We start from the raw sequence: 15,141 nt of genomic DNA, 5'->3' as shown, positions 1-15,141 counted from the left end.
TGCTTTCACAACTTCTAAATTTTCACTCATAAAACCACATAATGGACCCTTAAACGAAACTATTTGAGCCATGGAGGACGCCATGTTGCTTTCCACCATAAACTACTACTACAAGCAGCCGTTTTTGCCATCCAACGGCGTGCACTCCAGCTGGAATATAGGAACGTGGTCCACAGGAATTTTTAAACGGATGCCGCTCACATGTAGTTACACGAAGGAATAAAAGAGCACACCCTTATAGAACTATGTGATACTTGAATTAGTTTTGTCATGAAAATGACAGTGGTCGAACTTTCATCTCTCTCCATCAACTTGAGACATTCCACTAGTGTAGACTCAAAATTATTTTCCTTCTCTTCTTCTTTTACATTTTCTTGCCTCTCAATACCCAGAGAGGTCACAGTTTGCTTACAGAGCATTGTTTCCACATTGGCCAGTTTGGACACCTTAACTGCATTACTACATCTAGTCAGTAGATATCTCCCTCTTTTCAACAGAGAGCAAGAGAGGTCTTGATTTTTCTGTACAGCAGCTATTATTAGTAAAAACTATATAATTATCCATAGGAGATGGGCCATTTAATGATGAATTGGTGGCATTCTTTCTCTAAATTCACTTAGATTCATGCTAACACCATTGATTATCTGAAATGTGCTAAATCATTGCTGTGACATGAGTGCACAGTACTTGCCTGCATGGAAGTGTTACCCTGTGAAAAGTTTATAATTATTTAATTTTTCACATCTAACGACTCTGGTATTTTTTCTGAATGATAACTCTAACAAGCGATTATTTATTGTGACATTGTCACAATGTTTCTCAAGTTTTTTTTAGTGTTTTGCTCCTGTACATCCTTTTCCCATTAGCAGCACAGTCATAATAGGTTTTCAGATAAAATTTTAAGAAAAAAAAACAATATTTAACTTGGCAAGCTCTATAACAATATTAATATATATTGTATTTATTGTCATATAAGAATTTGTGTTTGTTCATTTTTCAATTGCAGAAAGCTGTATCAAAATTAATTATTTTAATGTGTATAAGTGATTTAATTTAAAATTAAAAATGCATTTATATTTTTTTAGATTAATTTCATTTATTTCTTAAAAATATATATTCTTTAATATTAAATTCAGTATATCTAGAACTTCAAGATCTTTTGGCAGGTTATCAAAATCCATGTGTCATGGATGTAAAAGTTGGAATACGTACTTATTTAGAAGATGAATTAGCTAAGGCCAAGGAGAAATCTAAACTCAGAAAAGTAAGTATGAATGTTTTATTTCAAAAGATGTTGAAATAAATTGTTTAGGTAGCAGAAGACTGTTTTCTTATGAGTCAGGTGTTTGTCTGGATGGGTAAATACATGGATGAGCAATTCCCATGTGATATTTTTAGACAACATCCAGGTTCTATCGAGATATTGTCTATGTATCTCTTCATACCGAGAATTCTCTTTTCTACTGGTCGATAGTGAATATTCTTCCAGTCCATTGCAATGGATGACTTGCATGGGGAAAATTGCCATTCTGCTTTCCTAGTGTAGTTTCCTGATAGAACTGACAAAATAGTGATGTGGAACTTGCATAGAAGCTAATCAAAGATACTAAGATGACTAATTATCCAGATCATGTGAATACACACATTTGGACCAGTTCCCCACTAAATTGACATGTGTAGACATCTATGCTGGGCCCATGAGCTCATAAGCAGAAAAATCTGGGCAGATCTGTCATCTGGACTGAAATTTCACCATATCTATATGGTGTGAAGTCTCGTGTCTTGTAATGCACAGCTATTTATCTAGATGATAATTAATGCTGAAGTTTTACCCACTTCAGTTGTCAATGACCACTATTTTCTATTTTATTGCGAGATCCTAAGAATGTTTTAGTGACTGTTTCATTGTAAGCTCTATTAGCAGAATAGGAAGTCAAAAAAGTATACAAATTTATTTTAAAACATGTTAAAATAAAAATTTTAAATTTAAAAAATATATTTAAAGTATAGTATGTAAGATGCAGTCTGATTTTTGATAACATATTTTATATTTTTCTACACAGAATTTTTTTCTATTCTGCTTCTTAAAAACAGAATAGAAAAAATTCTGTGTAGAAAAATGCAGAAATAAACAAGCAGATAATAAATTTCCTTTGCATTATGCTTACAAATAAAAATTTTCTTGCATGCCTTAAACTAATATTTAACTTCAGAAGATTGAATGAAATATGTACATACAGGTATCCCCTGTATAACATGGTAGATACATTCAAAACAGTTTTGTTTTTACAATAAGTTAATGAAATTCTGTATAAATAGATATTGTACAGAATTTGCATTCTAAAAACATTTTCTTTAGTAGTCTATGTAAATTTCAGTACAAATTTTGCTATTGCATTTGAAATTTATCTGAAAATATAAAATTTTTAGATGTGAGAACATTCAGTGAAAGGAAAATTGTCCACAGAGCATTTAAATATAGAAATTTCTTTAGAAAGAAGTTGTGGTTTTTGATTATGAATTTTAATATTTCTATCATATGAGTGCATTTTTATAGTTTATATATAAATGTACATGGTTTTAATATTTCATTATATGTAATTTTATATAATTTGGAATTACTGTAGCATATGATTTGAATATAAAGTTGATCTGAATCTTCCAAGGTCAGTATGACTAGTTAAAACTTTTTGTATTTTGCTGTGTCCTTCACGATGTTAGCTGATCATTTGACCAAGTTACTTAATGATGTCAGTTATTTTCTTTGCCACGTGATAAGAAAATATTATGCTTTTATTTGTCATAGATATATTAGATAATTGAATCAATAGTTAGGAATCAGGAAAATATAATTATAATACAGTGCTTATTCTTTTTTCTATATATTTTTCTGGAAATAAACATAAACTTATATCCTATACTGGATACAAGGGGAGATCTGCAGAGGCTTAAGCCCTCTCTGTTGACACACACACAGACACCAAAAAAAAAAAAGTAATAAATAATTTTAATGTATTTGCTGAAGCTTCAATATGGTTTATTGGATCATCTGCAATACAATTGTTGTGCACATGTTAATGAAAAGTAGTAGTTATTATTATTCAAATGTTTTTAATTTTTCGAGTTCTCTCCTTTGGGGTTCTTCTGGATCCTCTACTACATACAGTAAAATATATTATGAAGTGTATTTTAGAAAACTATTTTCATAATTAAGAAAAAAAGATACTCATTTTTTACTTTTAAACTACAATCCCATGGTTTTAAGTAAAACATGGATTGCTAATTTAAGAAAAAAGTACAAAAAATAAATTGCTGCTATCTATATGCTTAAAGTTTTAAACTTAGATCTGAATATTTTTAATCAGTAATTAGGTTAGGCCCATCTAATTAAGCTATTGTCTCAATTCCTTACACTCTTTTTTTTCAATCAACTAATCAGAAAAATTAATTTCTGGATATTCTATATTTTTTCAATTTCTGAACTCTTCCTTTCACTTGTTCCAATGAAACTTTATATTTATTAGTTACATTTGTGAACCACGAAAAGATTGTGTATTAAGTTGATTTTCCACAAAAAACTTGCAGTTACAAAACACTTCTGTTCAGTTCTTTGACTTCTCTGATATAAAACCCAAACAGTTTCTTTGGTTCCTCTTTTCATATTTTTAACAAAAATCAACCTACAGTTAATCATCAATTTTGGTATTTGTTTGAGAAATGGTGATAAGATGGCTCATTACTGGATTATTTTCACTGGTAATTTATTATGATGCCAGGTTTGTAATTGTCATCATCACTTAAAACTTCATTCAAATTACTCAAAACATGATGCAGAATTAGGATTGGTATTGGCAGAATCTTTGTCAGACTCCTGAATATTGATGATGATTGTCTAAACTTTATATAAACAATTTTCTACTGCCATTTCAATTCTTTTCCACCAGAGTTTCTGCTAAATTTTAATATTCTCACTAGATTTGATAGTTTTCTACTAAACTAGCAACTTGCTCACAAACAAAAGGAAATTTGCCTAGTAAAGTGGTTTTAACACAGTTGGATAAACAGGCCAGTGACTTAGCCCGTTTTATTTGAAAAAGACTGTCATTGGATTGCTTATCCTGCTGTATTAAAGTTGTTTTACAAGGCAATGTGTCAAAAGGATTTACAGAACTGAATAGATTGGTCAGCACTTGCTGAGTTTGACTAGTTTGACTTAAGGTGGGAAAATGTTGAGATATGTGAAATTTTGTTTGACTTAAGGAAAGAAAAATACATTATATTTTATGGGGATTGCCAAGATCAACAATCCTGTTCATTTAGATTGAATTATTTATCCTAATAAATAGGGTTGTAATAAATTGGAGGGCTTATCACATCAAGGCTGACTGGAATAAATAGACTAGATTTTACAAAAAAAATTAGCCTTTAATAACCCCCAATGAAATTTTGGTAAAAATGTATTTTGGGTACAAAGACCCCTCATCAGCTTACGTACATACAGTACAACACCAGCAATACATTAATACAAACATAACATGCACATGAATTTGTTATAACGATGAATAATATAATATGAATTTGTTATATTTATATTAATGTATGCTGGTGTATAGTGTAAACTTAAATATATTATAGTACATTACATGTACTATAATATATTTAATTTTGGATATTTAATTTCATATTTCAAGATTTGCTACTGTATAACACATTATAGCAAATCTTGAAATATGAATTGTCATTAATTTAAAATGTTCTGTTTTTTTAAATTTTTAAGAGAGAGTTAGTATTAGTAATACATAGATCTCAGGAATAGATTATTTATGAAAGAATTAACTTTGAATAAAAAAGTTAAATGCAGTTGATTTACAGGATATGTATGAAAAAATGATTCATGTTGATCCCAATGAACCAACTGAGGAAGAACATTTGCAAAAAGCTGTTACAAAACCTCGTTATATGATATGGCGAGAAACCATAAGTTCCACAGCTACACTTGGATTTCGTATTGAAGGCATTAAGGTAAATATTATGATTATGTAGCTATTGTTTTTATAGAATTGAAGACCAAAAACTTCAAAAATAGTTATCTGTAGTCACTTATATATATATATAATAATGTTTCAACAATAACAAAATATTACAGAATAATATTTAAAAATAAGTTTGTATTCAATAAGTTTTGAAATGTTTGAGTCAATAAATTAAAAATTAAATTAGAAATCAAAAATGAAATGATCTTTAAGTATTTTTTCTAAATAAAAATAATTTATGTTTAAAAAACAAAACATTAATACAGTAAACAACGGTCAATTTTTTAAAAACTGACTGCTGTTTACTGTATTAATGAATTGACTTGTAATTTGTTAATATACAATTTGGCTTAGAGTAGATTTGGACTCGTATTGATTGAAATGAGGTCAGAAACTTTAATCTAAATTAAAAGTTTGTATGTTAAAATTCAAAATTTTTTGATTTGTTATCAGTTTTTCCCCCCTGTCATCTTTATACTATTTTTATAACTGTGATGATAATTCTTTAATATCATGTCTACAATTTTAACATTTAATATTAAGTTTGTATTTAGAAAATATCATAGTTTACTTTATATTATATATATGTTTTCAACCAATGATTTAAAATATTTTGTTTCCAAAGTCTAACATTCAATTAATAATAAAAATTTTTTTTGACATTTCAAATTAATTAACAAAATTAATGTAACAAATTTCTTATGGTTAAGTATTTTAAAATTACTGTTTCCTGTGGGAAAAATTAAATTTAGTAAAGAGAATTAAATTCTGAAGTAATCAAAAGTAAAATGATGATAAATATGCAATAATACAGAGTGAGCTTAAATCTTTCTTTTATAAACTGTTTTTTAAAATAAATTATTATAGGTTTGTGTTTGTCATGCTGCATTTTAATATTACAAATTTACATTTGCAAGAATTTTTCAAATTCTTGCAAATGTAAATTTGCAAGAATTTTTCAAATTCTTGCAAATGTTTTTATATTTTCTCAATTCTTAGATATACCATGACTTTGAAATTAGACTTGAAGACTTTTTAGAGGGAAAAATTTTTGAATTGGAGTGAATTTTGTTAACAAATACTAAAAATGTGAAGAACAGATAACCTTTGGCAGTTCTATTACAATGCTCTTCTGCATATGAAATAACTGTTTATTCTAATACTGCATCATAATGTGTGTATAATCTTAAAGGCATTTTAAATGTTAAAAGGAGTTTAAATGAAATATTTGTTGTTATCAAAGTTTATTTGAATCTATTGTATATGATCATTGAACAGTTTAGCCAAAAAACATCTGTTATTGATGCATAACATGTCACTTGGTCTGTTTGCAATGATTTATGATTGTTGTTTTGGACTATGAATGTAAAATTCATCTCTACTTCAGATCATATAAAAATGGGTTTTATATTTCCTGAATTCTAGGGTACTTTTAGAGTCTTAGAATTTAGGAAATACAGTGGGTGATTGGTTAACAAACACAATCTGTTCCAAGACTTTGTTCGCTATCTGAATTGTTCGTTAACTGATTATTGATTTACCATAGGTTTTTATGGGAATTTGATTAATTCATTCTGATGACCCCAAAAAATAAAAAATATATACTTTCTTACTACATTTATTTATATGTAGTAATAAAAATACATATATACACAGTCTTGCATTTTTATTAGTGATGTTTTTCCCATTTGTGGGGGTTAAAGAATCTGTCTATTGTCGATTGCTTTTCTCTCTTCTTCAAGAGTTTTCAGAAGTAATTAATAGTATTGTAATTGCAGAGAACCCAAAACCTATTAACCTCAACCTGGTTTGGATGCCATTCTAAGACTGTTGTTCTGACATCCTCTCACTTTTTCAAAAGATCTTTAATAGCAGATATCTACATTAATTTTCTTTCTCAGAAGAAAACATATCTTGCCAAGTTTCTTGGTGTTCATTTAAGAGTTCTTGGCGTTCTTCTGTCATCAGATCAGTTTCAAGTTCCATTATGAGCTTTTCAATGTTCTTTATTTCTCAGATGTGATTTTTGTTACTCCTTAAGCTGTTGAGTCTTCTTGATAATACAGTATCTTTCTTAGAGAAAATTGAACTGTGGCCTACTGTAGAACTGTTTGAGCCATACTGCCCAGCAACATCAGACATCTTCTGCCCACTCTCTGCCATTGCTATTATACTCCCATCTTTCAAAAATAAAAACCAAAGCAAAACTTAATGAGTGCCCGCCCCCAACAGTCATGCAAATACTATAAAAGAATTGTTTCTGTCAGAAAAATAAAAGGTTGGAATTACAAAGGAGAGTTTCAAAGTTCGGAGGAATACTTTCCGACCGGATTGAGCGTCGATGTCTTCCACGCTCCAAAAAGTTTTGAATTGTTGCCTGAAGACAAGGGAAGACCAATCGGTATTCATTATTTTACATAGCTTCTTCTTGTGTTTGTTCTGTGAGGTGTTTGTTATCCCATCACGTGTTCGTTGTCCGAACATAAAACTCTTTCATGAAAGTGTTCGTTATCCGATTTGTTCATTAACCAAACTGTTCGTTAACTGATCACCCACTGTATAGTAATTGTATTCTGTGATATCACTATTAATTAATAAACTAATATTTACTTGAGTTGAAATTATAATCTTTTTAGTTATTCTGAATAACATAAATTATTTTTCAGGATAGTGAAGGTGTATCTCGCAGAGATTTTAAAACAACCAAAAGTAGGGAACAAGTGTTAAAGGAATTGAGGAAATTTGTTGAAGGTTTTCCAAATACAATTGTAAGTGTTCTCTACAGAATAATTTAAATTTAATTTAAGCATTAAAAAAGTTTTTAAATATAAGTAATATTAATCATCCACTTGTATACTGGTGTAGTAAATAATTCACTCCCAACAACCTTTGAAAAAACCAGTAATAGTTAATTGAAAACAAATGTTTTTGACCAGTCAAACTCACAGGGATACACTGTCCTTGAGACCGGTCCTTGACAAGGCAAGATACCCCACTAGAGAGCTGGACGTGGCTTTGCACAAGCAGATAATTCACAACTTGAATAATTATCCTTGGATAGTCAGGAACCCACAGGAATTATTAGATGCATTGAGACCCCTTAACGTAACTGACCGGGCGTACATTGCTGTTCTCGATTTCGTTTCATTATACCCATCTATAAAAATCCAGCCATGCTTTTGCGCGATTAGGGACCTCTTACTAATGTCACACGGAACGCACCGTAAACTAGTCTTGGAACTAGCCCACATTCTATGCTACACTTCCTTTTTCCGTTTTGACAACAAAACGTATCTTCAGAAACACGGTGTTCCGATGGGCAGCCTGTTATCGGGCGATTTATGTGAGTTAGTGATTAGAAAACTTGAACAAAGAATCATACCCCTTTTTATTCCGACATACATATTTATAGAAGGTACGTCGATGATATCTTTATTTTATGGAAAACTAAGCCTAATATAAACAGGTTCATCGAGGCAATGAATAATAACCCGTATGGACTCCACATCAAGCTTGACCAAATAAGCAACTCAAATGCGAACTTCTTGGATATCCATATGTAATTGGATAACCCCATTATTCATCCCTGCCGTTTCAGAGGATCCCTTCTCATACAAGGTAGCTGCCTTCCAGGCCCTTACGAAAAGAGTGTTCATGCACCACTCCAAAGTCAAGGACACCATATCTGAAATAAAACGCATCCAGAACATAGCCACACGGCACGGGTATAGCCAAACATTAGTTCATAACATTGCGTCTGCATATTATACACAAATGCATCCTACTGACAACACCAACACACGCACTAACAACTCCAATATAACTCAATCTCGTGTGGTGGTTGAATATAACCAACACCTAGACTTCATTTACAGGGAAATTGCCGCATACACCAACAAAAAGATCGTTTACAAGAGGCGTAACACTATATATGACCTCATGCACAATTCCAAGGACAACGTAGATAAAAGAATGGCACCAGGGGTATACTCTGTTCCATTATGGGATGGCAGATTCCAAAGAGAGCTTGTCTACATTGGTTCAATGAAATGCTCTCTCAACAAGCGTCTACACGAGCACAAGTATGATATTGAGCGCAACAGAGACACCACTGCCCTGTCCATGTATGCCTCGACCCCGGGCATAAGGGCTGATCTGCAAAACGATGAATTGATTAAACTCTCCCACTGATTGGACCATCTGCGATCCCTGGAAACTCTGGAGATATACAACGCTGGGCTGCGCACAACCTGCATCAATTTTAAAGATGCGTGTAACATTTCTCAAGCTTGGAAGTTCTGTTACGAAGGGGAAGTTCTCCACAGCTCTATTTAATGTACATCCCTATCCCTTTGTTTATATAGGGAATATAATTACATTATGTTGTTGCGCCACGCGTGTTACGTATGTCAACAGCGCACATGATTCCATGGCAACACTAGCGCACAACGGTTCTATTTGAAAGTTTGAATATGTTCTGAAAGAGTTTTGAAGTTGTAACGAATCTCAATAGTTATAACCTGATGAAGACCGAGTTAACGGTTGAAAACGTTTGTTTTCAATTAACTATTACTGGTTTTTTCAAAGGTTGTTGGGAGTGAATTATAAGTAATATTTTTAGCCTTTAAACTAAACCATCTCTAATATAAGTAAAAAAAAAATATTGAAGAATTGTATATTGCATTTATTCTAATAAAAAAGGCATTTTCTAACAGTAAGTGCTGTCTATTGGGGAATATAAGGCTTATTCTAAACTGAAAGACTGTACATTCTATTTAGCATTTTCACCCCTGCCAAATTTTTGTAAGTCTACCAAAATGTATTTAAGATCATAGAGAGGTGGAAAGAGCAGGACCATTTCAGTTTAAGGGGACAGAACTCAGACCTAAACACACATTCTTAAATGATGATGATTGATTTCATTAATAGTCACTCTGGAATACAGGCTATAACCTGTAAATTTGTCTTTCTTTAATTAAAAGTACAAGAGTGCAGTTTACATTTTAGAATGAATGCTAATTAGTGTAACCCATTATAAATTAGTTGGCATTTTCTCAGTAATGCTATAAAATAATAGTTTCAGGAAAAATTGGTTGTTTTAATCATGGTTGCAATTATTATTTGAATAAATTTGATATAAATAATGCAGTTGCAAGATGGAAATAGCTAGATAGCATTCTGTTTATTAGAATAAATACAGTAGTTTAATTGTATTTGTAGTTTAATTCAAGAGAGGAGTTATAATTTATTTTAAGGGTTGGGTTAGTGGCATTTCACACTAGTTTATGAACATAAATGTTTTAATTTCTAGCCTAAGTTAAAAATATACAGGAGGGTACAAAAGTAAGTATACAGTAGTTATGGAAAAAAACAACGGAGAAAATGGGAAGAAAAAAAAACATTTATTTTTTTGTACAAATTAAATCACAAATAAGGAATATGAATTAATAAAAATAATAATAATGAACACCAAACACTTGTATTTCTCAGATAACTGTGTACCTACTTTTGCACCTTCAGAGTACTATTGGAATGTGACTAGCAGAGGCAAATTTGCATCATGATGACACTATGTCAACATGTAGTTAATCTGTTCTTCTACTGTTGTCATTTCCATTTATCTGTAGGGCCTGAAAAGAAATTAAAATTATTTTAATTTATTTACTCAAAATAAATTGCAAAATTTCAGAATCATGCTTTTTATTCTGTGCATTTATCATGTATATGTAATGGATTTTATAAGCATTGTGTATATAAAACCAAGACTCAATTTAAATTCATCAAAATTAATTTTTATCTTGATTTTCAACAAACTTTTGGAAATATTTTTATAGAATCAAAAATAAAATAATTTTTTATAGTGATTTTATGAAATTAATATTCCTAGTTTTCAATGTAGATTTCATTATCTAAATGTTCTGTTGGAAATAAACATTCTTTTAGAAATTTCTTTGAGGGTAAAAAGAATCTGAAATGTAAATAATAAACTTACTTTTAATTGAAGTACTCTAGTATAATTTTTCTATATTACTAGTAGCCTGGGATGCCCATTAGTGGGCATTCTAGCAACAGCGGTCTCATTCCATGGTATAAATAATAAAATTCATATAAATAACAAATTCCTATTACAAATAAAAATAATAATATGTACTGTTAATAAATAAATACTATTAATTTAAATAATAGCTGAAAATCGTCGCTAGGGGCTCCCCTAGTGCATGTTTGAGGCATTCCGTGACAGATATACAAACAGTGGCATCAATGGCTTATATAAGTAGATATTCAATATTTTAAAATAGTTGACTGAAATTATTTACAAAATTCAATTTAGTTAAAATGATTAAAATTTAAATCATGACTATAAAGTATTGTTTTGCAATGTCATAAAACCATGAAAATGTGACAATGCACGAAGTGCCCCCTATGCTTTGGCACCACTGGACCAAAGGGTCAACACCACGTTTGCAATGACTGCATAGTCAGGACTCACACCACTGTGTCTTTTGGACAGACACAAACCTTTTTGTGTGAGCGGTTGCATCTGTAGGTGCTCAGATTCATTCATAGGCGGTCGGATAGAGGCTGTCCAAGAGAGAATGCGGTGGAAAGAAGGGCACACCACAACTCAATTATAGAAGAATAATATCCATTTATTTATGTAAACTATTTACACATATACATAGGATAACATAGAATTCCGCCATAGCTTTTATATAGCATCATATAATGGATAAGGTTAATTATAGTAGATGTAAACCCTTTCTCTCTCTCGTTCCTAGCTGAGAGAGAGAGAGACAGTTTACATTTCTACGTGTGGCAATAAATACCTTGAACTTCATTGGATTGTCATGGATTGGTTGCAACCGGTTAGGAAAGTTCAAGTTCATCAGGCTTCTGGATGGAGTACTTTGAATGTCCAAAAAAACAGCTACAGTCTGGGGAACAATGGCAGTGGTGGATGGGATTGGCGATGGGGGAGCACACACTAATATTCTTTCTCAAGGAGGTGGATCAGCAAACTCCCGTTGTCGGTTTAAATGTTATTTTATTTCGGGGGTCTTCCCTCTTGATTTTGATGCCCTCTTTTTACCATATTACCATTTTCGACCAATGGTGAATATTTGTAGTTAGTTCCCGGTGACACATTCGTTGTGTTACCTGGGAAAGGAAGTGACTCTGGGGTGAAAGATGCAATCATCCTCCAGTAATTAAATTGAAAATTTTTCTTTGGAATTTAAACCAATTTAAGAAAAAGAACATCAAGAATTTATTTTGATTTATTGGATGACTATGATGATGGTAATTGTTAGTTATATTAAATTCAATAATAAAAAGAAATGAATTTTCTACTAATAATTGTAGTGTAATGAAATACATAGTTAAGATAGAAAATTTTCATTTCCATATTTGTGTGTGTATAATTCATTGTAGCTTTTGGCTTTAAGATTATGAAATGTTGGAATAGTTATGCCATGTTTACATCATATTAGTTTTTAAGAAAAAGATAGTTTTGTAGTATTTTTTATATATTAGTGAATTTATGAATTTATTATTTTCAGGATCAATATTTACAACGACTTCGATGTTTAAGAGCCACATTAGAAATATCTGAATTCTTTGCACATCATGAGGTAAATATTTGAAAAATTAAAACTTACTGTCAATTTGCTGCCTGTAATTAGTGGATTGTGTTAAAAAATTTAACTATGATGTGCAGATTATAAGTTGCTGCATATAATCTGTGATGGGTTTTTTTCACAATATTAAAAAAAAAATGGTTTTTCAATTACTTTATTGTCATGTCAAGATGTTATTTTGTCTTAATAAATGTGATGATATGTCAGGCAAATGCAAAAGATGTGAATGGACCATTTACTTCTACTTGTGAATAGAATGTAAGTGTTGTTTATACATCCATTGGTCCTCCAATAAACATCACCAAGCCAATTTTTGTTTAAAAAATATATTAGGCTTAGCTTAAAATGTTTAGTTTATATAATTAATAGCAACTAATAGTGTCAGACCCTAACATCTAAACAGAGATTGCCCTAGGAAAAATTTATTTTTGAGACCCATTAAAAAAGCAATGGAGATTGAGAGTACAGTAAGACCCCGCTTAACGTTGATTCAATATAATGCAGTTTTTTCGAAGCCTAAAAGCAAGCTCAAAATTTACGCTGATTCAAATTATCGAGGCATTTCATTGATTTGTATATAATACGATTATTTACGAACACAAACCAATCAGCGAAAGTAGCAATTTGTCATAGCGCAGTACTTACCTTAAATCTATGTTTGTTTTGTGCAATTTTGGAAAAAATATAACATCATGGATACCATAGGCAATATCGACTTTGCTTGGCAAGAATTAACTGATAAATGCATGAACGGAGTGTGGAAGATGTTATGGCTGGAGGTACCCAAGAATTCTCAATGAGAAGAGCCTATCACTGTATCGTTAGATTGGCAATTTGGTCAACCTAATCAAAACAGCAGAACTAGGAGATGTAGACGAGCAGGATATTGAGGAGTTACTTCGGGTGTATCATGAGAGCCTTACCAACGACGATCTTCAAGAACTTGCAGAACAAGGAATTCACGTAGAACTGGAAAATAGAGAATCATTAAAATAAAGAGCCCAAAGAACTTGCTACAGATTTCCTTAGTAAAAGTTTGGTAACGATAACTGAAATCGTTGATCAAATTGTAGCGGATGATCCAGATTTTGAAAAGAGTGCAAAAGCAAAATGAGGCATTTTGGATGCTATCTTCTGCTACCGACATTTGCTTAAGGAAAGAAAAAAAAAAAAGCCACAAATTAAACTACACGACGTTATCGCAAAAAACAATAATTTCAGAAGAGCTAAAATTTTCATCACAAATAATGAACTTTACACTTCTGTGTGCATGTATTTGTTATTTGACACACATTATTATGCAAATTAATATAAAAATAACTTAAAATTAAAGTAAAATCTGTTTATTTTTGGTCACTTGTTCCCCTTTTCCTATTTACTCTGTTAAAATGACCTCGTTTAATACTGTTTTGTTTAGCACTTTGTCGTCTAGGAATGCATCCCCACATTAAGTGGGGTCTTACTGTACATTTATTTAAGTCTACAATAATATGAATGCTTTTAATGTAGAAACAGACAGTAGCTATTGTATGCATTTACAATAAAGTAATAAAAATGTGTATGATAGTTTTACAGTGAATTGGAAAGTTTAATAGGTTTACAGAAATTTACCTGCAGAACTGCTCTTACTTTTAGTAGTGCTGAATTTATTGATTACAGAGGAAAAGTCCAGTTCTGCAGCAATCGTTTTCAATGGACAAGATTGAAAGTGAAGGAAGTTTCTCTTGATTCATTGTAGATTGGAGGTAATTCTTGATCAATTTTAACTTTGAAAATGATTTTATATAGATGCAGTAGATACCAATAGAATTATATTTTCAATAATCACTAATTTGATGATATTACTGTTAAATATCCTACCAAATTTGAGAGGCTCCTGAAAGTGTGAGGTCCTACACATTACATTTTCCTCCTTTAAGCAAGTCAACTCTGCACCTAAACTAAGACCAAAAGTCATTTTGACATGACATAAGACTTATTATCATCACTGTTACTTTGACCAAATTTGAGTCTATTCTAGTGAAAGATTATATGTTTAGAGAGATAATTTAATTATGACTTTTCATTAATGCAAAGATTTGCAGAAACTACAAAGACAGTCAACATCAAGTAACAGTTGGTCACCAAAAATCGTACTGAGAGATATTGCAATCTTTGTGTGGAATTTATTTTATTTCTATTATCCTTCCTTATTTAATTCACTTTTAACTTTACAGTGAATTTGAAATTACCGTGAAAATTTTGGATCAAGCAGCATCATCAAAAGTTAATTATATTACTGATTTTTATACAGTAACAGCACAAATTTGAGTTAAACCAGAACTTAAAAGTTATTGTTATATAGTGTGTATTTATTGCTCATTACAGCATTATATTTGCCATTTGTTGTACTATGCATATAGCAAATGCAATCAGTTTTTGGACTTAAAAGTACTTTTTCATATACCAGTTTTTGTTGTCACAAGTTGAGA

At 31.0% G+C, this 15,141-nt stretch overlaps 1 protein-coding gene across 5 annotated transcripts in view; it reads left to right on the top strand.

The window, feature by feature from the left end:
* The window catches only part of LOC136986920 (inositol-trisphosphate 3-kinase A-like), an 84,364-nt gene that overhangs the window by 55,376 nt on the left and 13,847 nt on the right, over nucleotides 1-15,141 (top strand). For all 5 annotated transcript variants that reach the window (XM_067284554.1, XM_067284557.1, XM_067284555.1 and 2 more), the window contains exons 5-8: nucleotides 1,137-1,264; nucleotides 4,873-5,022; nucleotides 7,700-7,801; nucleotides 12,593-12,664. In XM_067284554.1, the coding sequence (XP_067140655.1) occupies nucleotides 1,137-1,264; nucleotides 4,873-5,022; nucleotides 7,700-7,801; nucleotides 12,593-12,664 (452 nt within the window). The remainder of the gene's footprint in view (nucleotides 1-1,136; nucleotides 1,265-4,872; nucleotides 5,023-7,699; nucleotides 7,802-12,592; nucleotides 12,665-15,141) is intronic.

Source organism: Centruroides vittatus, unplaced genomic scaffold, assembly GCF_030686945.1.
Source record: "Centruroides vittatus isolate TY-2023 unplaced genomic scaffold, ASM3068694v2 scaffold_1323, whole genome shotgun sequence".
Classification (NCBI taxonomy): domain Eukaryota; kingdom Metazoa; phylum Arthropoda; class Arachnida; order Scorpiones; family Buthidae; genus Centruroides; species Centruroides vittatus.
The sequence above is the reverse complement of the archived record's forward strand: the minus strand, read 5'-3'. Positions and strand labels throughout refer to the sequence as shown.